The sequence below is a fragment of the Crocuta crocuta genome, unplaced genomic scaffold (genome assembly GCF_008692635.1).
Source record: "Crocuta crocuta isolate KB4526 unplaced genomic scaffold, BGI_CrCroc_1.0 scaffold229, whole genome shotgun sequence".
Taxonomy (NCBI): domain Eukaryota; kingdom Metazoa; phylum Chordata; class Mammalia; order Carnivora; family Hyaenidae; genus Crocuta; species Crocuta crocuta.
In genome coordinates this window covers 2,644,359-2,669,431 of record NW_027536464.1, presented here as the reverse complement: position 1 = coordinate 2,669,431, position 25,073 = coordinate 2,644,359, and the positions used below count along the sequence as shown (strand labels likewise).

The 25,073-nt window shown below is 47.4% G+C and overlaps 1 protein-coding gene across 1 annotated transcript in view; it reads left to right on the top strand.

The window, feature by feature from the left end:
- The first annotated feature begins 23,350 nt into the window (after window positions 1–23,350).
- The window catches only part of IGFBP5 (insulin like growth factor binding protein 5), a 16,998-nt gene continuing 15,275 nt past the window's right edge, over window positions 23,351–25,073 (top strand). Inside the window, exon 1 of the mRNA XM_077748553.1 lies at window positions 23,351–24,294. Coding sequence (XP_077604679.1) covers window positions 23,961–24,294 — 334 coding nt within the window. The 5' untranslated portion in view covers window positions 23,351–23,960. The remainder of the gene's footprint in view (window positions 24,295–25,073) is intronic.

Below are 25,073 nucleotides of genomic sequence, written 5' to 3'. Positions count from 1 at the left end.
TAGCACTACTTACTAAAGACTACATTAAATTTTTAATCTATCAGCCAACAAATAAATATGCAGTGGGCATCAATTATATGCAAAAATCTATGGTAGGTTTAGGGAGAAGTACAAAGAGAAGGCAGAAGAAAGAGCAATGGGTCTGGAGAGAGCCAGTAAGTGGGAATCGCAGCTCTGACACTTGTTCCCATGAGGACAAATCCTTTTCCTCATGTCAGATTTCTCGGCTGTGAAATGGGCGACCAATTCTTGCTCCATCTATCACACTGGTTTGTTGTGAGGTTCAATAAAAATTACAATAAACAAGGGTTTTATAAACTGTAAAATTCCATAGAAATAATGAGTCAGATGCAAGATGATGCAGTGGAAAAACACTGAAGTTAACTGCCACAGGGCTGAGTGGGCCTGACTCTATCACTTACTTCCCTTGGGACTTTGGGCAGGTCATTTAACCTGTTTGCTTCTCTGCAAAAATGGCTTGTTGTGCAGATTGAGATGCTGAACATAGAAGCATCCATCATCAGTCTCTGGGACCTTAGCAGATCTCCCATCTGTATTTGTTCATTCATTTGCAGGTGACCAGGGGCAAGAACTACACACAAGCAGACCGAGAAAAGACTGCAATGGTGGTGAACACCTTGGTTCAACCAGGCTTGAAGGGTCAGCCTGGGAGCAATGAGAAATGAGACTGGAAAGGCGGTGTAGGAGGCAGGGAGGGAGGCAGGGAGACTAAGAAGTCTGAGCTCGCAAAAACTATTTATAAGCATTAAGGAACCATTAATGGTTTTAAAACAGCAAAGTAATAGAGGGCAGATATTTCTGTTCTTTGTGGAAAGTGGCTCAGAAATGGTGAGTATTCTGGAATTGTTGGGCTCTACACTCACAGGCTGAGTGGCTAACCTGCTGGAATGGAACATGGGCTTCATAGGGTCAAGGCCTAGCTAGCCCCTCTTTTGACATAGCTAGAGCTCAGAGCAAAACCTGCCCAGCCTGCTAGAACTTGGGCCTTGTATTCGTCATATGTACATAACAAATGACTTCAAGTAGTAGTGGTTAGAACCAATAAGAAATAGTTTATTTATTTATTTATTTAATATTTAGATAGTAAATATTTATTAAATATTTATTCTTATCTCAGTTTCTGTGGGTTAAAAATTTGACAGGGTGCTCCCTGGGTGGCTTACACTCTGGGTCTCTCATGAAGTTACAATCAAGATGGCAGCCCAGCCTGCAGTCAATGAGGGCCTGACTGGGACTAGAGTATCTACTTCCCAACCAACTGAGCCATCCGGGTGCCCCATAGGGTATCCACTTCCAAGATGGCGTACCCACATGGCTGACAAGTTGGTGATGGTTGTTGGCAGAAGGCCTCGTTACTCAACACATGATCCTCTTCACAGGGCTGTTTGAGGGTGGTCATGACATGGCAACTAGCTCCCCAGAGCAAGTGTCCAAGAGAAGGCAAGTCTAAGGCTACAATATCTTTGACACACTAGCCTCAGAAGACACACACTCTCACCTTCATGGTATTCTATTGGTCACACTGGCTAATTCTGGTACAGTGTGAGAGGGAACCTACATAGGGAGTGATCAGGGATCATTGGGGCCTTCTTAGGGGCTGGCTATCATGGCAGGGAGAGTGGGATGTCAAAAAAAATGATCTTAGAATCAAATAGATCTGGTTCCAATTTTAGGTCCTTGATTTACTCCCTGTGTGACTTCAAGCAAGTCACTTATATCTCAAGCTTCAGTTTTGTCCCTGTAAAATGAGAACAAAATTAGTAGTGGCAGCATCATAGAGGGTTGTAAGGAGTCAGCAAAGTGAAGCGCATTGGGTGCTTGGTCCAGCTCTAAGCCCATGTTTGGCAAATGGTAGCTTTATGTGCTGGTATAATGCACAGGCAGGTAGGTAGAGAGCTGTTCTAGAAGCACAAACCATCCCTGTGGTAGGCTGAATAATACTGCCTAAGGATGTCCATGTCCTAATCTCCAGAACCTATGAAAGTGTTACCATATATGGCAAAAGAGATTTTACAGATGTAAGCCAGTGATCTTGGGGTGGAGAGACTGTCCCGGATTAGCTGAATGCAAGCAATGGTGCCATCACAGGGGCCCTTATGAGGGGCAGGCTGTAGTGATGTGGAGGTGAGAGAGTGAGGTAATGACAGAAGCAGAAACTAGAGTCAGGCAGCCATGAGCCAGGAGGCCAAAGTATGCTGGCAGCTTGAAACTGGAAGAGGCAAGGAACATATTCCCCCCTGGAGGTTCCAGAAGGAGCCATCTGGGCTGTTGCCCTGACTTTGGCCCCTTTAAGGCTCATTCCCAACTTCTGACCTCCAGAACTAGAAGGGAATAAATTTGTGGTCATTTGTTACAGGAGCAGGAGGGAGCTAATAGAATCCTTTGAGGGGCTTGGGGAGGGGGAGGGACAGGGAGAGGAAGGGTAAAGGAAGGAGGAAGGAGGGTGCATCTTATGGAAACCATTGCTCTCTCACAAGACAGCATGACAGCCCTGATCCTGTGGGCTCTGGAGCTATCTGAGCATGAGGCATGGATTCAGGGCCCAAACAAGGATGATGGCTATAGAGAGAAAGCAAAGAGTGATAGAGCAGTTCTGAAGATGACTGGTCTGTCAACTTAAAGTGCCTTTTGCTTAATGACATATCTGATAAAGGGCCAGTATCCAAAATATATAAAGAATGGTTACAACTCAACACCCAAAAAACAAACACTGCAATAAAAAATGAGCAGAAGGGGCGACTGGGTGGCTCAGTTGAGTACCCAACTCTTGATTTTGGCTCAGGTCATGATCTCACGGTTCATGGGATGGGATCTGTCAGCACAGAGCCTGTTTGAGATTCTCTCTCTCCTCCCCTCTCTCTGTGTGCCTCTCACTCTCTTGCTCACTCTCTCAAAATAAACAAACTTTTTTTAAATGGGCACAAGACATGAACAAACATTTCTCCAAAGAAGACATCCAGATGGCCAACAGACACATGAAAAGATGCTCAACATCATTCATCATCAGGGAAATGCAAACCAAAACTACAGTAAGATAACACTTACTGTGTTATCACACCTGTCAGAATGGCTGCAATCAAAAACACAAGACACAAGTGTTGGCAAGGATGTGGAGAAAAAGGGACCCTTGTGCACTCTTGCTGGGAATGCAAACTGGTGCAGCCACTATGGAAAACAGTATGCAGTTTCCACAAAAAGTTAAATAAAAAGTTAAAAATAGACCTGTCCTATGGTCCAGTAATTGCACTACTAGGTATTTACCCAAATAATACAAAAACACTAATTCAAAGGGATGCATGCACCTCTGTGTTTATTGCTGCATTATTTACAATAGCCAAACTATGGAAGCAGCCCAAATGTCCATCAATAAACCAATGGATAGAGAAGATGGGATATATATACATATATATTTATAGTATACATTATATATCACATATAATAATATTCCATATATATCATATATATGTGAAATATTATTCAACCACAAAAAAGAATGAACTCTCACCATTTGCAACAACGTGAATGGAGCTAGAGAGTATAATGCTAAGTGAAATAAGTCAGAGAAAGACCTATGATCTCACTCACATGTGGAATTTAAGAAACAAAACCAATGAGCAAAGGGAAAAAAGAGAGAGGGGGGCAAAACCCAGAAAGACTCAAAACAGAATGAACAGATGGTTCCCAGGGGAGAGGTGGGTGGGGATGGGGGAAATAGGTGACGGAATGAAGAATGCACTTATTACAATAAACACAGAGCACTGTATAGAATTGTTGAATCACAGGAGTGGCCCTGCTCCAAGACGGACGTTCAGCAAACTTCTCTCTCCCCTCTGAAAGGGGACAGAGGCAGGGACGAGGAGAAACTGTCTCCAGAAACCCTGGGGAGATGAGAGGAAGTGGGGACAGCAGAAGGCCAGCTCATCAAGAAAAACAGGCACAGGATTTAGAACACCAGGCTCTTCCACCTGCTGCTCAGTGACACAGAGAAAGTCAGGTTCACTTTTCTGAGCCTCGCTTTTGTCGTATGTCAAGTGACATTGTTAGGATTGCATGGGTGAAGCCATGTATTATATTCTACACAACAGGCATATAGTATGTGATCAGTAAACGGTAGCGATTGTTAGTGACCAATTTCATTTAGAAAATATTTATTGAGTTATCCTATGTAGAAGGCAGTGTAAACGGTGGACAGGACTCAGTCGCGGCAGGTAATGATTTTGTGGTCCCATGGAAGACCCAGGCAGGTTCCTGAGGGCTTGTAGGGCAGGCCAGAGAATCCTCGGACTCACTGGGCTCTCTGAGCAAAAACAAAGGGCTACTGTGGAGCAAACAGACTTGCCCTGCAGGCCATTTGGAGAAGGCTAGTCAGTGCTAAAGAAGGCAATCAAAAACGTCTGGTCTGACCTCCCCACCCACAACATCCTCATCTGTAAGAGACACGTGGCTCCGTGGGTGGCATGAAATTGTCAGTACAATCACCCACATAGCAGTGCGTCCATTAGCATTGGTGACTGTTAATATTATTAGGAACCCAAGCTTGGGAATCCTACAATTCATTCTAACCCTTACAGAGCACTCAGAAGCTGTCTGACCTCGGATGACCTCCAACATAGGAATGACTATCCCTACTTTCAGGGTAGCTGTGAGGACAAGAGACATTAATCAGTTGCAGTGTGGTGGGCACAGAGTAGATCCTCAGTAAATGACAGCTATTGCTATGGCCGTTGGCCAGGCCCCTCAGCAGGGAGAAGCGTTTCACACCAAAGGCCAAGTCAGATGCCAGTGAGGAATCTTTCTGTCCCCTGTGCCCCTGGCCGCTCAGCTGGCTGACACCCCTCAGGAGGGACGGCGAAGTTGCTGAGCTCTTGCTTCTGCCCGAAACAGCCAATTGCGAAAGAGGAGAGGAGCAATTAACAAGCCAGGAGCAGTGCCACCCGCATCACCCACAGGGCCCTCTGTTTCCCGTGCAGCCACCTCCAGGCAGCCTCGCCAGCAGCCCTGCTCTGGTCTAATGCCAAGGCAGTGCCTCCGCTTCCGGGGACCATACCAACTGGGTACAGACAGAAGTTCTCGCTGGCACAGAATCTCAGTTCTTGCTGCTGGGTGGGGCTCGAAGGTAGATATGCCCTGTCCACAAGCAAAATCCTTGCGGCCTCCCACAAGAGCAGTAATAATTGAAGCTTATATCTATGCTTATGCGCCAGCGGCTCGCTGAGTAACCTTCTTAAGGAGGCAGATTACCTTCTATCCACTTGACAGGTGAGAAAACTGAGACACAAGGAAATTAAGCAACTGGCTGCAAGTTATTCAAGCGGTAAGCAGAGAATCAGGATTCAAACCCAGTCATCTGTCTTTGGAGGCCCTGCTCTCCCCATCAGGCCACTCGAGCACCCTACCTTGGGGATCTATTGTCATAAAAGTCACCGTCGTTGATGGCCATGGCCCGTGCAATGCAGAGAGGAGGCAGACATTGGCACCACCCTCCCATGATCTCAAGAGGATGCCTGCCTGGTAGGAACCAACCAACCAAGGGCTGTACTTGCCCTACTAGAGCTCGGGCCCCCTCCTTGTTCCTTTACTACCCTCTGCACTGCTCCTCCGAGACCTTCGAGGAGTGGGCTCCCAAATCACTGGTGGAGGGAATCCTGTTTCACCTAGGTCCTCCCCAGCACCTTCAGGCCAGCCCTAGGTAGAAGGCTCCCTGGCCAAGACACTAGAAGGTTTCCAGCCCTTCACAAACCCCCTCTGGGCGGGGAGTTGAAATAAAAAGACAGCCAGAGAGGGAGGAGGAGCCATCTGAGAACTGAGCTTTCCCCAGACACTGAGCAAGCCTTCAGCCTCCTGAGGACTAGAGCCCAACAAGTTGCAACTCACCAAAAACGTCTTCCCCTCCAGCTGCACCGACTAATTACAAGAGAAAGGTTGAAAGGGAAGGTTCAAGGTTTCCATGACAGTGTGGATTTCTCTCTTACTCTCCTTTCTCCCCACCTCCATTCCTCCTTCCCCATTCTCCCCCTCTCTGGCTCTGGCTCCTGGCAACACGCTCCTGCAGAAAGGTACAAGCTGGCTGTGTGCACTAAGCAGACTCATCTGTCATACGGGTTTTCCAGAGACCAATGAATCAAATCCCTGCCTCCTTCCAAAAAAAAAAAAAAAAAATCTGCTCACCTGTCAGCATCTTCCAGAAAAGGGGTAGCAAAAGGGAGCCTGGACTGCTCCTCCTCAACAGAGCCTTCAAAAGTAACGCTTACTTCTCTTTGCACAAGCGATGCCTACTCAGGCAAAAGATAGAGGCACTTAAGATCCTTCCATTATCCCAGCAACCAGAGATAACACATTATTGACACTTTGCTGTACACGAAACCCTTGACATTCCCAAGAATTGTATCTCAAGATCTTCGTGAATCTCCAAATTTAAGAAAATGGATATGTTAGGGGCAACCCTGAGAGCCTTTGCAAAGAGATGCTTACACTATCTACGCTATCTCACTGTAGGCTTTAGGAAGGGAATGTCCTAGCTTGAGACTGGGGTGAATGAGGTACCACCCACTTTACAGATGAGGAAACTGAGGCCAAAGGGATGTATCCATTTTTCTGTGGCCCTCAATTAAATGAGAGTCAAAGATGTGGCAAAGAGAAAGGCACTTCTTGGCAGAGTCTGCAGAGAACTGGCTGGTGCCTGTTTTGGCCAGAAACTTGGGAGGCACGGAGAAGTCAGCAGGAATCTTGTCATCCACCTGCACTAACAGGTTGGGTCTCTGGCTTGACCAAACCCAAGTTTTCCAGGATTTGCTGCCCTGTGTTGTCTGGGTCTGGGAAATGAGAACTTGGTGGGTCTGAACAGCCACCCTGTGGCCCCAGGTGGCCTCATGCTGAGACAGGGTGTGTGCTCCCAGGTGGCAGGTAGCACTGGGACCAGTGTATTCTCAGAGAAGGTCACCAAGGAGAGGGACAGCTGCTCGCATTGGATGTCACAGGAACGCTTGGTTGCAGAGAGCACGTCCTACCCAGGCACTCAGGGAGAGCTTGCCGGGACAGGAAACCTGGGACCAGCCCGCCTCCTCACCCCCGTCCGCACTTAACACCACTTAACCCTGGCCAAGTCCTCTGACAACCGGCATCAAACAGGGGCAAATCTACCTTGAACAAAAAGATCCAGACACCTCAGACTGGCGGTTGAGCTTACCCCCCTATTCTAGGGCAACCAAAAAGCTCTGGGCAACGCTTTGGAGTTAGTTGCAACCTGTAATGCTGCCTGCCCCTCCTCTTCCTCCTCCAGGATTAAGCCTGGAGCTAAAAGCCCTCACTCGCCACTCCCTTTGCACAGCCCAGAGCCAGCTGTGGAGAGTCTTCAATTCCTAGACCTGCCACAGACTGACTCATCCCTTGCCAGCTTTCCCCAAGTCCTAGCCCAGAGTCTGTTCTTGCCGCACCCACAACGCCCTCCCTGGACGCCCCTCTTTCTTGCACTGGAACCTCTGAGAAGAGTCCATTTATTTTTTTCCCCAGCCGTGCCTAAGCCCCTATAGCTCTGTCTTCGTATTTCATCTCTCCAGTGGCTCATCAATGAGAAGAAAGAGGAGTTTAATGAGAACAATTCTAGATAATGATAAAAAGAGGAAGGAAAGATCCAGTCCCAGCTAGCTCATTCTTCCAAATGACCTAGTGGAGAAGTCCAATGGAGGAGACCCATTGCCCACGTTTCACGAGGGCCTTTGGAACACCTCAAGTATCTCCAAGTTCTTGGGAAATGTTTGGAAATGGAAAATTAAGAATTTTGGGACCCTTCAAAAGCCAAAAAATAAAAACACTCATATGACTTCTGACCCAGATATTGTTTCCTCCTAAAATATAGACACTCCCTTCCTATGTGTTTTGGTACCCATGCCTCCTACATGTAAACATCCATGTATACCCTCTTCACACAAACCCGGAGATGCTGGGGATTTGATCAGCCCCAGGTAGAGTTGTCAGATAAAAATAAAAGCATTCTTACACTAAACTCTAGTCATCGTTTATCAGAAACTCTAATTTAACTGGTCATCCTATATTTTATCTGACATCCCTAACCCTAAGGCACCCTAGGTCCCTCACAGAAGCACTGCTACGCAGCCCCACACAGACCCTCTACCATAAATGTGAACTTTGATCCATTGTGATATCACCCTATTTTCATATAATCATCTGAAAAATACTAGGGTTGAGGATCTAGGGTGGGGTGAGTTACTTTAAGGCCCTTCACCATCTGCCTTACTCCTGCTCGCAGTCAGAAGTTAAGTCAGTGACTTATGTTAAGAGTGTAGGGGAGCTCAAACTTACCAAATGTAAAAGATTTTTGGTGTCTCAAAAGGTTATTTTCTCTCTCATTCTAAAGTTTCCCTCCACAGCAGTACTGGTTTGGATTAAGAGAAGGCTAAAAGTATTGGTCCCAGTGAAGAGTTTAATTCTCAGGTACTAGGGAAAATCAAACAAGTGGCTTACCTCATTTCTAAGGTAACGTCACAGAGCTGTCCAGGCCAGCAGTAGAGCTGTCTTCTTAGCAGATCTATTGTTAAAGGACTAGATGTATTTTGTGCCTATTATGAAGGGCACAACCCTGTATCCCATAAACACTGACCATGGAAATGGAGACAGGGTCTCAGGACATCTCTAAGTTCTTCCCCTGCTCATCACCTGGATAGCTATGGACCCTCCAATTTGACGAACTCTTTCTCCTTTAAGAGTAGAGCAAAGATCTCCCAAATCCCTGATAGGGCTCCTTGAAACATCTCTGTTGGGGGCCTTTCCCTTGCTGGGCACGTGTGGACAAGACTTCCTCATGTTTTTGACTTGCCCTGAAATGAGGTCTGCCTAAGGCTCAGGTCTCTCACTGGCAGCTTGGCAGGGAGCCTGTGATGGTTGGGAAAGGAGGCTTTCTATTTGGGTTTCCGATGCTGACTTGCCTCAGAGATCCATACTGCCCTCCGAGCTTCTATTTCCAGGTTGGTAGAACAGGTTTACTTAACTAACCAGGTATTGCCCGAAAGACCAAAGAGATGATGTCTGTGAATATATGGTGAATTTTCAGAAGGATAAAGCCAAGTTCTGAAACATCAGGCATCTTTCAAGGATGAGATATGGCTTAAAGCTTCCAAACAGATTTTATATCTCCAGGACATCTCCCCTAAGAAACTCAGGAATTTTAGGTGCAGAAAAAAAAATCTCTGGTCTCCTAGAACCCACAAAATTGTTAGGAAAAAGACCTGCAAGTCTCCCAGAGGGAATAAAAAGAGTAATGGAAGAGGGGTTCAACCTTCCGCAAGAGGACCAGGGTTGGAGCTTCCTAAGAGTGGAAGATTTCTGCTCATGAAAGCTGACAAAACAATGAACTCTTACCACACAGCATCCTGCAGAGTTAACATGCTATAAAAATGCGCAATCCCAACACTCTTCAAGGTGGCAGAACCCGACTTCAGGGACAGCTCAGTACCACCCCAAATCTGCAAAGCCATGACGATGTTTTAGTAAAAGGTCTTTTGATTGCAAAGAATAGAAACCCTCTCTGACTAGTTCAAGGAGTGAGAGGGGCTGTTGAAAGGGAATACTGTGCAACCATGTCATGGAATGTCACCGAATCATGGGGAAAACTGCAGAGGGTCCAGGAAAACCAGGGCCATTCTCACCTGTCTCTAGCTCATTGGTTGCACCCTCCTCACTTGCCACTGAGTATCTGTTCACCTTGTGGCCCAAGATCCCAGTCTCCTAAGACTTTTCAGCTCCCATGACCACGACCAACACTTCCATCTATGCCTTTCACTCACATTTATGGAAGAGGATCTAATGGGCCCAGCTCACTGATGAACGAGTCTTGATGGGGTCAGGTGTCCTTCCCTGAGCCAATCTCTGTGATGGGGCAGGGAAGGTTCATGGCGCTGACCCTTTCTACCCATGAGCAGAGGCAGAACAATCATCACAATGCCTGGTAAGAAGGGAACGATGAATAGATCGACAGGGGAAATACTCTCCATTATCCACAATGAGTACGACAAACTGAGACTTCAGGTCAAAAAGCCATCCATTTAGCAGGCAGTATGCTAAGAAGTTTACATATGTTATCCTATTTTGTATTTCCATCAACCCTGCACAGTGGGATAATTATTCCCATTTTACAAACAAGGGAAACTGAAGCTCAGAAAGGTCATACACCAAGGTCCCTGAGCTAATGGGTGGAGGCGCTACAGTCCAACCCAGGTCTGTATGACTCCTGATTAGTGCGTTTGCAGACACAGTTGACCACAGAACAAGGTTCTCCCTCTGTACATGGACTCAAATGAGATGCAGATGATAAAAGGGATTTTTCACCCAAAAATCACCCTGACTGGGGAAGAATGGGAAGGGACAGGGAGACCAGGAGAAAAAAATGATGTGTTTTGCCTGAGTAAATAAGGGCAAAATGGTAGAAAGGTGGAAGAAGGCTGGCCTGTATAAGGATCTTGGGTGTGAAACAAAGGGTAGCAGAGAAAAATGAAATCCAAGGCCGTAGAAAAGTACTTACTTGAAAGGAGTGATTTTTTGCTGTTGATCTTTGTTCCTGTACCAGAAGTGCCTATTAAAAAAAAAAAAAACAAAAAAAAAAACCCTGCCGTTGCTCCAGCAACAGACAGAACCAGAGGCTTGCAAGGCCTTTGCCAGGTCAAGAGCTTTTTCTATTCCCCCGACCCCAACATTTCCATTGTCAAGATGAGGGGCACAGGCTTGCTGAGACACACTGCTCAGACGTGGCCACAACCCAGACCTCATCTGAGCTGAAAAAGAAGCTAAAGAAGCCTTGGGGGAGGGGGGGCATGGGCACCCTATGATGGGCTCTGCCCAGTCATACCTGAAGACAATGACAGATGCTGAGACCAAAATCAAGTCCCGAAGCGGATCCACACACCAAGTAGGAGGAAGGGGAACAGAGGAATGATCCAAGCTAACACACACCACTAATGATCCAGAAATGGACACACACTCTCTTACAGAAACAGGGGAACAGAGACCATAGAGAGAGTTAAGCTGCCTTGTTTATTCTCCTGAAAGGCATCTGGATTTCTCAGTGAGATCCTGATTTGGGTCTTTTCCTCATTTTCCATCTGGACTGAATGGTGAAATGGCCTGGCACGAGGGGTGCCGTGAGTCAGCTGCAGATTTGGGCTTGGTCCCTCTGCCCCTCCGCTCTGCTCTTTGCCAGACCACACAGCCTCCCTTCTTCCTGCCAAGCATGGCTTAGCTCACCATCCAGGTAGCACACTTCAAAGACGTGGGGGTGAGGTGGGCTGGGCTGGGCCAGCCTCAGGATGGGAGCGGAGTTCGCTCCCAGCCCAGACACTCTTCGTCAGTTCTCTTGAATCCCTTCCGCTCCTCTCACACCCCTGCCACTTGGAATAACCCCTGGAAGTTAGAGCTGGAAAACCCAACTTTTCAGTGGAGCGGTCTGTCTTCCGCACTGCAGGTCTGTGCAGCTTTATTACTGTGGGGTTGACCAGATGTCAGCCACTGCCCAAGCATAGCCTGGCATGAACGGAGTCTGTGTGCTCCTCCCCAGAGTTGCTTACACTCCCCAGGGCTATCCCAAAGCCCAGGGGTGCTTAAGTGACCAGAGGCCACAGGACATCTTTCAAGATGTATGGATTATCAGGCTGTGGTCGGCTTCCTACATCTCCTAAGGTATGACCTTTATGCCACTTTGTATTGACAATATGTGTCTGATCTCCCGTAGAAAACTATAAAGATCTCTGCGATCAATAAACACTCATCTTTGTGTCCCTGGTAACACAAAGCGAAGGGCAGTGCCTCGTGCTGAAGCACTCTCACTAATTGTCTGCTGCCTTGAGTTCACGTGCTGGTAGCCTCCTCGGACTTTTTTTGAAACAGCCAGAACTTGAGAAGTATGAAAACAACATAACGTTTCTTCCTTTCTCAAATCTGTTCCCTCCTGCCACTTGGGTCTATGCATGAGACTGAGCACTGGTCCAAGGACTCGGAGTCCTATTATTTTACTGGTGGAAAACCTGAGGACAAAAATGTCTTTGATCTAAAGAAGTAAACTAAAAAAAAACCTCAGTGAACTGTCAGGCATGGTGGTGGTGGGCAGAAGACGACTCCCCACCCCCACCCCCCACCCGGCCTCTGACCCGTGCTTTTGTATAAAATCCTCCCCCTGAGTGTTAATGGGACATGTAATTTGCTTTTAACCACTAGAATATAGCACAGGTGATGGGACATCACTTCTGTGATTGTGGCACCTCATACAGCAAAGGTGAAGGGACGTTTGCAGTTGTAATTAATTTGCAGTTGACTGAGTCAATTCCGAGAGAGATTTTCCTGGGTGAGCCTGAACTAATCAGGTGAGCTTTTTTTTAAAAGGGTCTCTATGTTCCCAAAGTGAGAAATTTAAGTCTGAAGAGGTGCTCCCCACCCACACATACCCTGTCTCTGTCTCTGTCCCTATTCTCTCCCTCTCTGTCTCTGTCTCTCTCTCTNAAGGAAAGAATGTTACTTTCTGGTGTGGGTAGAGGGGCTTGGTTTCTGGGTAAGCAAAAAGCCACCCCCCATCTGTTTCTCTCCGCCCCCCATCCATCCTAGCTGTCTCCGATGTCCATTTCCCTTCACACATCCCAGGCTCTTCCCACCTCAGCACTCTTGACCTCCTGCAGCAAGATCTAATCAAACAAGCGGCCTCCGCTTGCCTTCCTCCCCAGCACCACCTCTCTGCCTTCCTGCAAAATGGAGCATGATTGCCCCGAAAACGCTGAGATCTCCCGAGCCCAGACCGCGATGCTCTTTTCTGCACAGAGCCTTCCCTCTGGGAGTCTATACTTTCATTGCCACATTTTTGTAGATGATTCCCCAGATCTCTACCACCAGCCCTGCCGTGCTGTCTGCGCTCAGGCTGGCTTCCACTGGACGTGTGTGTGTCCACCTCCATCTCTCCACTTTTCCTCAGTGCTTCCGCTGCCCAGAGCAGCTGCCTCCCACCCCACCCTCTCAGAGGTCCGGACTCTAGAACCTCAAACTCACGTATCCTCCGCACAGCCACCTTCCCCAAATATTCCTTTACTGGTCACCGAATCCTTCCCTGTAATACAGAAAACCATCTATCGTCCTACTTATTCGGGAATGTTCAAGCGAATGTTCAGGGTGTGAGAACAAAGAAGGTCCATAAATTTCATAGCATACCTGAAGCAGAAGAGTTACTCTTTCATTCTACATCAACATTCAGTCTGCAGAAATAGAGGAAGTGGGTAGAGCCGTGTATGTGAGGCAGGACGACTGTGGAATAATGTTGTTCAGGCTGAGGGCCGGGCTCATGGGGATAATTACATGCCTCTATTTATTTTTGTGTATTTTTGAGATTCTCCACAATAAAAATGTTTTTAAATCAAGTTAAATAACCAGTTAAATCTTTAATTAAAAAAGAAGTCAGGAAGGATGAGCCCACACTGTTTTAATTGGTCCCAAATGGTAACAATAGCCTGAAAGTAGATCACGGCTTTGCTACTGCCTCTCTTGACCCCATGTTTCTCCCCAACCCCCGCCTGGCTGGATTCTTCCTGGATCCTTACTGTTTCTCGCCAGGGCTTGTGTGCATTTGCGATTTCTGTTCTGCAGCTGTGGGAAACTAGCTAGGTAGACTGATGGATAGATACATTTGTACCTTGATGATGCCAGTAAATTATTAGTGTTTTACTCATTTCTCTCACCAGGGAGTGGGAGGTTGAGTCTGGGCACCAGCACAGAGCTACTTAGCCTACGACAGTTCATCTCCGGTCTCTGGAACACACAGCATGGTCTGTCTTCGTTTCACACTCCAGTTCCTGTCTGAGTCCAAGATTCACACAACTCCTGACATTTTCAGAGCAGGAGCTATCGGATACAGGTGGCCACATCTTTGGGGTCTGCACTGACGGTCTGCAGACAGAGATTCACTGCACCAGATGAAGGGGGCATCTGTCACCCCTTTCTGAAAACCAGATAAACTCGCTATACCTTTCCAGGTCTGTGGCTCCCCATTTTGACTTTGACTTTCAACCTATAGAGCCACTATCGACCTCATGGGTTTCTTCCCAGACTCTCAGAGTAGAGTTGGGCTACATGCATTCCAAACACCCAGCCCTGGGCAAAACCAAACACCCGGGAAGTGCCCAGAGTGGCCTCTAACTGCCTCCAACACAGGCACCTTCACTCCACACCCCCAGCAGCACTCCTGCCGCCCTCTGCCATCTGGCTGGGTTTCTAACTGGCTGCAGGAAGCAAGTGATTATGGAGGATTTAATAATTATCAACAAAGGAAATTAAAATTCGTTTGGTTTTATGTCTTCTGCCTTTAATACTTTGGCAATCTAGAAAAGGTAACTAGGGAGGAAGGCTGGGCCACTGAGAAATACAAAATAAATAAATAGAAAGGAGGACAGAAACAGACCTCATTTATCCATCCATAGATATTCAGCGGGCTGCGAGGGGCCCACTGCTGCCTAGACCTTGCACAGCACAGGACTGAACCCCACGGTCAAATTACCTGCTCCAGGACATTTCTTTCTAGACATAGTCCAAGCTTGAAAAGACAATGAGAACAAGGATACAGACTGGCTATAAAAATACCCCATGGAAAGGTGTTTGAAGAAGGTATTGTGAATAATAACTACCACTTGTGTGTTTACTATGTGTTATGGGTTCAATTCAGTCCCTGCCCAAATCCCTGCGTTGAAGTCCTAACCTCAACATCCTCACAAGGTGAACAGATCTGGAAAGAGGACCATTGAGGGGCGCCTGAGTAGCTCAGTCAGTTAGGTGTCTGACTTCGTCTCAGGTCATGATCTCACAGTTTGTGGGTTCAAACGCTGTGTCAGGCTCTGTGCTGTCAGCTCAGAACCTGGAGGCCGCTTTGGGTTCTATGTGTGTGTGTGTGTGTGTGTGTGTCTCTCTCTCTCTGCCTCTCCCCCACTCAAGCTCTGTCTCAAAAATAAATAAAAACATTAAAAAACTTTTTACAAAATAATAAAATAAAATAAATAATAAGGAAATAGGGCCATTCCAAGTGTAATCAGTTAAGGTGAGGTCATACTAGAGTGGTCCCTAATCCAGTATGACTGGGGTCCTTTTAAAAAGAGACATCTGGACACAGACACACACCAGGGTGTGTCATTGTCATTCACAGACCACAGTTAGACTCTTCACAAGGAATTACCAGAAGCTGGGAGAAAGATCTGGAACAGTTCCTTCTGTGGCACCTTCCAAGGGAGCCCAGCCCTGCCGACACCTTGGTCTTGAACTCATAGCCTCCTGAAGTGTGAGACCATAAACTTCTGTTGTTTGTGGGACTTCGTCACAGCAGCCCTAGCAAATTAATACACTGTGTAATAGGTGCTGTGCTAAGTGATTTAGAGATGATCTCATTTAACCCTCGTGCCAACCCATTGGTAGGTACCATAGCCCGTTTTACAGTAGAACAAACTGAGCCTGGAGAGGGTTAAGTAACTTCCTCAGGTGGGGCTGCTTTAATCTGAAGAGACAGTGTTGTTCAAAACTTGGGGCCCAGGGGCACCTGGGTGGCTCGGTTGGTTAAGCATTCAGCTCTTGGTTTTGGCTCAGGTCATGATCTCACAGTTCGTGGGCTCTGTGCTGACAGTGCAGGGCCTGCTTGGGATTCTCTCTCTCTCTCTCTCTCTCTCTCTCTCTCTCTCTGCCCCTCACCTGCTTGTACTCCATCTCTCTCTGGTTCGGACTGCATGACAGACAGAAGTGTTGAATCACTATTTTGTACACCTGAAATTAATATAACACTGTATGTTAACTATACTGGAATTAAAATAAAATTTGAAAATGAAGTTATCATCAAAACAAAATGAAAACCGGGACACCAGGATGGCTCAGTCGGCTAAGTGGCCGATTTGGGCTCAGGTCATGATCTCATGGTTCATGAGTTCAAGTCCCACATCAGGTTCTCTGCTGTCAGCACAGAGCCCACTTTGGATCCTCTGTCCCCTTCTCTCTCTGCCCCTCCCCTGCTCAATCTCTCTCTCTTTCAAAATAAATAAATAAACTTAAAGAAGACAAAAACAAAAACAAAGCAAGGGGCTCAGGGAAACCAAACCTACCCTCCGTCCCCAGTGTCTCCTCACTGGGGAAACCCCACATCTCTCTCCCTTCAGCCTTTCAATACTTACTCCAGACAGATGTTGTCTCTTTGGTTGGCTTATGGCTAAGATGCTTCCATGTCCTGCCTGGTGTTCAAATTGGTGCCGTCTCCTGTTCTAAGTCTATACAAGTGGAAGATCCTAGTGAGAAGTGATATCTGTGCTATATGTGGTACCTCAACTCAAGCACCCTCATCTGACAGCAAATTGGTAGCCACCTCTCTCGGCCTCCTGCCATCTGTGCAGCCTCTGACACACGCTCCCAGCCATCAGAGTAGAGGCCACTCATGTTAAATGTGTCTAGTACACCTTTTTTGTCCAAGGTGTGTCAATCAGTTGCGTGCAGATTCCTTATGTGGAATATCCANAAAGTGCTGACAGGCATGCAGCACCGCTGTCTTTGTCATTGGCTACCGGGCTCAAGAGTAGATGTGGGCCTGACCCTGAGATGTGTGCCAGAGCCCACTGGAGGGACATGATGCTGTGTCATCAAAGTGAAGATGTCGCAGGACCATTTTGATTTGCAGGTGATTGAAGGAGTTTTCACGGGTCATTTTGATTCTACTCAATTTGTGTATTTCAAGCCAACTCCAATCACTACATAAGCCATGACTCCATTGTAGTTTAAAAAAAAAAACCAGTGAGGGTGGCGCCTGGGTGGCTCAGTCAGGCAAGCGTCTGACGCGATTTTGGCTCAGGTCATGAACTCATGGTTCATGAGATCAAACCCTGCATCAGGCTCTGTGCTGACAGAGTGGAGTCTGCTTGGAATTCTCTCCCTCGCCGCCCCTTCCCCACTCTCTCTCTCTCTCTCTCTCTGCCCCTCCTCTGCTCATGCTCCTTCTCACTCTCACTCTCTCTCAAAATAAATTTAAAAACTCAAACAAATAAATAATTAACTAATTAAAAAATAGTGAGAGAGGGGCACCTGGGTGGCTCAGTCAGTTGAGCCTCCAACTTCAACTTGGGTCATGATCTCATGGTTTGTGAGTTCAAGCTCCGCTTCGAGCTCTGTGTTGTCAGTGTGGAGCCTGCTTCAGATCCTCTGTCCTCCTCCCTATCTCCCTCTCTCTCTCAAAAATAAACATTAAAAAAAAAAACAAAAAACAGTGAGAGAATTAAATCAGCAAAGAAGATATCATACAAGCCCAAATTTTTTGTACCAGAACAGTTAAACCATAATCAGGACATGAGTGATTTCTTTTCGGCAGAACATCAACTAAACATCAACCAAGACACTAAATTAATGTTGTCATGTTCTGTGTTGTGGGGTTTGCAGTTTTGATTGAGTTTATGGACATATTCGTTGGACTTTACAATGAGATAAGCTTATGGAACTTATGCCTTATTATGTTTGTACATATTTAAGTGATGCTACAATTAACGTATTTTCAGTCCAACAGAAGGAGTATATTGGAATTAACTGATACCTTAAAAGATTTTAAAATGTTATTTAAATTATTCACATTTGAGACACAAAGGGTTGAGCAGACTAGTAGATAAAGGGACAAAATAGAAACAAATCAACGGTGACATTAGCAGTAGTCAGAATGAAGCAGAAATAAAACTAGGTGATTTGTAAAATGCTGGAATAACTAGGAGTGGTAAATGTTTTTTCATTCAAAACTCATTCATTAAAGGCCTTCTGTACTAGGAATTGGCTTGGGGACTCCTGGCCAAGAAGGAGGGAAAGAAGGAAAAGTGGAAATAAGATACCAAGATGAATAAGGCCTTGGGTCCTTCAAAACATTGTGTGCAAAGGCAAAGATTCAGTCTAATAGGTAATAATGATGAAGCACTAATGAGGCTCACATAGCCTGCCTCATTTAAGGTTCACAAAAACCATATGGGGTAGACAACAAGCTCCCCTCATTTTACTGCTGAGGACAGAGGACCACATAGGATGAATGCTGCTACATAACGAGGTATCTTTAGGAAATCACACATGTGAGTCAAGGAAACCTTCCAAAGTAGATGTGATTTCATCTGGGTCTTTAATAATGACTAGTTCACCAGGCAGAACAAAGGGGAAGGGCATTCTTGTCAGAACGAACAGTTGGTGCAAAGACATGGGAGCATGGAAAGGCATGGCTTCCCTAAGGAATGGCACAAAGGTGTAGACCGGCCCAACTGAGAACATGGCCAGCTGTTTGTTAAGGTTTCAGGCCCATTCCTCAACTCTGGTAATGGATCAAACCATGTCACTGGACCAATCCTTTCCACACTAGTAGAAAAACAGTGTTTCCTGGTGGTTTGGAAACCAGGCTCAACTTTTCCAGCCAGGGCTACCACATACTGTTCGTAGGTTGTGCGCTGCACAATAAGAGCCCCGTCTAAGTGGCACCCTTCATACATCAAACATCACAGATATGTACATTCATTATGACAATTTCCTGGAAGGGGGAGTAAATTTTCTCATTCTAACGCAACTTTCTCACGAATAGATGTATCCTGAGGAAGGGTATCTTTCTCTAAATCACATAAATTTGCCCTATAGGCTAGTAGTGGTGGTAAGCTAGCTCTTACGTTTCTTTCCCTTGAATTGAAAAGAAACCTAGATTCCAACCATGCACTGCAGTTTTATTTGGCCTTTTCAGGGCTCAAATGCATCTGCTTCAAGCAGTTACCAGGCTCTCTGACCTCTGGTCCCATTTGATTCCATCTTCCCTCCCTCACCCACCCCTCTTCTTTCTAGATCTGAATCTACCAACGCTGTTGTTTTTGTTTTAAATCACAACAGATCACTTTTTCTGGTTAATCTCATTTTTCCAAAATTCCAACACAGCTCTCGGGCTGCCCATTGTACAAACATGTCAGATCCCATGATCCAGAAACTGGATGTATGGAGCCATCACTATTCTGTTGTATCTCTCTGGAATGCTTCCAGAAGCCTTCTAAACATCAATTCTTAAAACCATTAACTTCTATATTGCATCAAAAGGAGCCTGGGGTCAATGTGGACGGTAGTTAAATTGTCACCAGAGCAGGCACGGCTGCAAAATTAACTCCAAGGCGCTCCTGGCCTCACCCTCAAAATCGTCCTAATCCTGTTCTGTAAGAAACTTCTAGTAAAACCTAGAAAAACACTGTGCAAAAAGGATACAAAGCTATTTCAGAGGAGTGCCTAGCTCTGCAGAGAAAAGGGGCACGGGCAGGAGCAGGCAGTGAGCTGTTTCCTGCAACAGTGTCTTCTTAATAGTCTCCAACAAGGAAGGCAAAACTGTAATGAATTCAATGTGCTTAGTTAGTACAGGGTATGTTTTACTATCTTCTGCTCTTTGAATGGCTGAAATATAAAGTAATTAACATTAAAAAAATTTAGAGGACTTTTTTGTATGCACTTTGGCCGAAGGTCATGCTCTAATTATTCAGCAGAGAAGCTTTAGGGCATTCTTTGATGAACCCAAAGTAATCAAGTTCTGACCTGGCAGCACCTGTCTCCAGGGTACAGCGATCATGAATGTAGCTGCTGGTGGGACCTGGAAGGCATCCCACCCGCTGTCAGGGCAAAGGGGCAGTGCCCAGCCTCGGGCGACATACAGAGGACCCACTGGGTGTGGCTGGGGCTCTCCATCGGTGCCTTTGGTACCCCCAGCCCCTGTCCCCCTGGCTAAAAGCCTCCACCAGTGTCTGCTGCGTTCCCTTCCAGGGAGGAGGCGTGTGGGAAATGATGTATCTATTCTGCCACCTAGCCTTCGGCCCCATCACTACAACAGAGCTGCCCTGAGCCGTTCTGCACAGACCTCTCTCAGTCTTGCTGAACTTCCCTCATCTGGGGAGGGACCTGAGCATCTGGATACTTTATTTCTTAAAGGTCACCATACCTTAGTTTTAGACTAAGATGATGTGGCAGGACTAATATGCCCGATGTGTGCTGGCCTCTGGAAAAGGGGTTGGTGTCAATCTCATAGGATCTTTAAAAGAGAGTAATTACTAACTGTAGGGAATGGTTTAGGCAAGTCTGTCTAAGACAGTGAGGAGAGTAATCCGGAAGAATGAAGACAAGACCCTCAGCTGACAGTTTTCTTTTCCAGCCAATGATACTTTGTGTCCTATTAAAAGTCCAGCTTTCCCAACCATGTTATCAGCTGTCACCCTAGCCTTGAAAACCACTTAGAAACTCACAGAAAATGATCAGAGGAAAAGATTCAAGCTTTACAAAACAAAAATGCTAGGTGCCCTTTGAAAAGCTGCCCATATAAACACATAAATCTATGTTGTACTTCTTGAAGCTAGGTGTTGATATGCAGTGAGTCTTTTAAAGGAATGGGGAGGAGTGAGCTCTAGGGGATAAGACAAAAGTGGATGATATTTAACTTCTTCTCCAAGAAAAATGTGGTTGAAAGACATCAAAACTTGGACATGCCAGGGTGGGAAGCGGAGTTGGGAAGCTGATGGCAGGGAAAGCAAGTCAGCAATAAAGGAGCAGGAAACTTGGCCTCTGACATTTGCATCTGGCAGGAATAAATGAGCCTCTCTCAACTAAAGTCATTGATGCAAATGATTATTTTTTATTTTTTGCTCTAGAAGCAATCTTCTAAAGGTGATTGTGAATAGATCTAGGTCTTTAGAGTGGAGGGGAAGGGGTAACAGAATCAAGAAAAGCTCATAGACATGCCCCATAATCCAACATCATGCACCAGCCCTTCCCTTCTGCTGTCCTATGCTAAGTATGTCATATGTAAGTATGGAAGCAAACCCATCTGGCCAGTCCCTGTCTTTGGACCTGACCACTATAGACAGCCCCAGGCTCCTGAGAATTCTTTCTCTTGTGCTCTCTTCAGAAGCCTACCCTAAGTTCCTAGGAGAGCAACTTAAATTCTTTTGAAGCCGAGACACAGAATAGTCACTTAATGGTTACAGCGCGGCAATGTATGCACCCTCCATGGCCCCTCTGCGCCTTACCCGGAAGACCAGCCCAGCCAACACCTCCTCCTCCTCTCCACAGGCTTTTTGTCCTCTCCCTGAATCATCCCCCTCTTCCTTCTACCTATCCTCACACATTTTCTTTTCCAGCCACTGGAAGTCGGGTAGACAAAAAGACGTGTCACCAGAGGCTGTCTCTCTCAGAATAGAGAGTGGCTGGAACCAGTAGCTCATGCTTCTCTGGAGGGAGTGCCACAATTTCCCCGTTCATCTTAAATGCCACCAGTGTGCTTAGAGGCAGCTTTGCCGCTGAGCTGGTGCTGACACAGGAGTAGGGGTCAGAACACACACCACACTGCTGGGCCACTCTTCTAGTCTGAACTTGACACAAAAGGGAAAATAACACACGATCTCCTCGGTTCCTCAAATGTTTCAACCAAATTTTTGAATGTTAATTCTCCCCCTTCCTTCCCAAGCTCCCCAGACAGAGGGGGAAAAACAATGCAAAGAGGTCTTATAGTTTGAGGGATTTTTGTTTGTTTGTTTGTTTGGGATTTTTTTTTTAACTGTAACACACAGCTCCTCCTCCTCCTCCCAGCTAATACTTACACCCACTCACCGCCCCCTCCCCGCAATTCGAACAAAAGCTCAACTTTAAACCTTAGCCTTGTTTTAAAATGTGCCTTTCAGCAAATAGATAAGAAGGAAGAAAGATCAGGATCTGGGAATGTTAATCGCATACAGGAAAGATGTTCCTGAACCGCACCAGCAAAAGAAATCTTTTCTTAAGAGCAGTCCTACAGAAAGAATTCTTATCATAGATAAGGGTGCAGTCTAGTGGCAAAATTCATGAAATGCAGCCCCTTTTCCAAAGGAAAGTGAGAGCACTAGGAAAGAGCTGAAGGAAATGTAAAAGGGATGAGTCTGACCCAGGACCGTCTTCTCAGATGGGGCAGCAACGACGGGTGTTCATTTCTCTCTGATCTGGTTTGGAAGTCTGCAGCCCAGCCATGTCAATCTCAGAAGCAAAGTTGAAATCACCACCTTTCTTCTTGGAAGAATTTTGCTTGCTTTCATTTTACTAAGGAAAGAAGGGATCCAGTAGTGTCTGAATAGATTGCCTGAGGTTGCAGACAGAATAATAATATTCCTGGTCAGGACTTCTTCGGAGCAGGTCCTATGGCTGTCAGCTCACAGTCCTCAGATGTGCCTGTGTGTGGCAGTTAACCTTATAACAAGGTGTTCCTCTGGTCTGTCACCCATCCCCTCCAGAGACGCAGCCCTATCCAGTAGAAATGCCCCCTGTGAAAGAATGTGGAGGGAAAGTGTCACTCCAATCTGCCTTCTTCCATCTGAAAACCCCACATCAGGACACGTTAGATCACCAGGCAAGATTTTCAGACAGCATCTTCTGGAAAGTGCCAGTCTCTGTAACTCACTGCTCCCTACAATGCTGTGGTATAAATGTCTCTTCCTGCACGTACACACAACACAGATACCCACAAGCATGTGTGCATGCACACACACACAGCTTCCCTGGGCCAACAACGGAGCTGAAGGAAAGTGGCCTCCCCTTGATCATATGACCAAAGACAGTCACTCCACCAGCAAGAGAAATGTTCTTAATTAAATCCCCTTCCCCAGACTTCTAGGGGGGAAATCCAGTTTTTCTTTTATTTTTCTTTCTTTCTTTTTAATTCAGCTCACTACCCTCAGCTGGGCATCCTACACTAACACTCCCCATAAAACACACACACACACACACACACACACACACACACCCCTCACATAGTAACTTAAACACTAGCACACAGACATTTCACAAAGCTTGGGAAGAATTTCTTGGGCACTGTATATATCAGCTTGGCTAATAAAAAAAAAACGCTTCTCCCTGCAGCCTGAGCCTTGGCTAGTTAAGGGGTGGGAGGGAGGGGGAGACAGGGTTACTCTTCATTGTGTCCACCACCTCCTTGAATTCTCTCTTCCACTCGCGCCCCCCCCTCCTCCCCGTGTAGGCAGCCCAGCCCTGTTCCGCATGCCCCTTTCTTACATTCCGGGGGGAGGAGGGCACTGTTCCGGGAGCGCGGGGGAGCCCCCGTGTGTCTAGAAGGCCTCTCCCCACCCCCACCCCGTGTGAGTTTGTACTGCAAAGCTCCTTGGCATCCTCGCCTGGGTTGGGTGTTGGGGAGCTCAAATAGCAGCTACAAACTGGCTGGCAGCCAGGGGCCGTCTATTTAAAAGCGCCTGCTCCACCGGAGCCCGTAGTCTCTTTGGAAACTTCTGCCGGGGGAAAGAGCTAGGGNCAAAGAGGTGTTAGGGATTTGGATTTGGGGCTTTTTTTTTTTAATTTCTTGATTTCAACATTTTCCCCCACCCTCGCGGCCACAGCCGCCGCCTCTTACCTGTTCCGCGGCAGCCGCGCGCGCCGCAGGCAGCTGAAGGGTAGAAAGGAGCAGGGTGTACTTTAGATTTTAAACAAAATTTTGGAGGACAAACCCATTTTTCTCCCTCTGCCCTCACCCCCTTCGCCTCCACAGCCTCCGAGCGCATTATTCCGGTGGTTGCTGTGGGGTGAACAATTTTTGGCTTTTTCCTCCCTGTAATTCTGACCAGGTCCGGCCCGGCGCGGGGGGGAGGGCTGGTTTCTCCCACCTCCACTCCCTCCGCGTGCACCTGGCGCGGCTCTTCTCGCCACAACCTGTTGCGAGTCCTTTAATCCTTGCATTTGGGACTTGACTGCAGGCACCTAAGCTCTCCACCTCTCCCTACATTTTGCAGTTGCCTAGGAGGAGGGCACCTGCTCTACCTGCCAGGAAAAAAAAAATTTTTTTAATTTCCCCGGGCGCCCTTTTCGTCCCTCTCTCCCTACACTCTCGCTCTCGTGCCCCGCCCCAAGGTAAAGGGGAAGACACGGAGAAGATGGTGCTCACCGCGGTCCTCCTGCTGCTGGCTTCCTGTGCGGGGCCGGCCCAGGGCCTGGGCTCCTTCGTGCACTGCGAGCCCTGCGACGAGAAAGCCCTCTCCATGTGCCCCCCCAGCCCCCTGGGCTGCGAGCTGGTCAAAGAGCCGGGCTGCGGTTGCTGCATGACTTGCGCCCTGGCCGAGGGGCAGTCGTGCGGCGTCTACACCGAGCGCTGCGCCCAGGGGCTGCGCTGCCTTCCCCGGCAGGACGAGGAGAAGCCGCTGCACGCCCTGCTGCACGGCCGCGGGGTTTGCCTCAACGAAAAGAGCTACCGCGAGCAAGCCAAGATCGGTGAGCGCGCTCGGTGTGCCAGTCAGTTGCACGGCGCACGGCCGGGGACACGGGACAGGCTGGCCCCGCGCGCGTGGCCCAGCAAGTGGCTGAGAGCCGGGGTGTAGCCCGGGAGGAGGGCGGGGAGGGTCCGGGCACCTTGGGATTGGAGCCTGGCGGATCCAGCTACAAGGGGCTGCTTTCTAGCCGAGCCTCTCTCGCGGGTTTCGCTCCTTCTCCTCGCCCCTACCCCCACCCTCTTCACCCTCCCCTTTCTTCCGAATACTGACTCCGAGCTGCTACTCAGTCTCCCGGTCCAAACCCCCAGGTACTCAGTCTCCAGTCTGAGAGGGTGCATGTTACATTATCGATTCCCTCCTCCACCTCCACCCCACCCCCCACGCAATACGGTTTTTTTTTTCTGAACTTGAAAATCTCTTTTGTTAAAATACTGCTTTGACTGGGGACCTGGAGAGAGAGGTAATTCCACCTTTGTCCCTCTCAGCCCCTGCTCCCCCCCCCCTCCAGTCTCTCCTGACATTTCTATCCTCTACCCTTGCACACACTCGCTCGCTCACACACGCTCGCACGCTTGGAAGCTAACGCCTTTAGGGTGGGGGCTTTGACGCCCCTCCCACGTGCACACCCATTGCCCTTGACTTGGTTTGACTGTTTGTGGTAGATGGTAAAACATATTAAGATGCGAAATACCTTTTTTCATCCCGGGAAAGGAAAAATTACAATAGCTCGCTCGGCGGCGGTGGGGAGGTGGGGGCAGGGAGGAATGGGTAAGGGTTTAG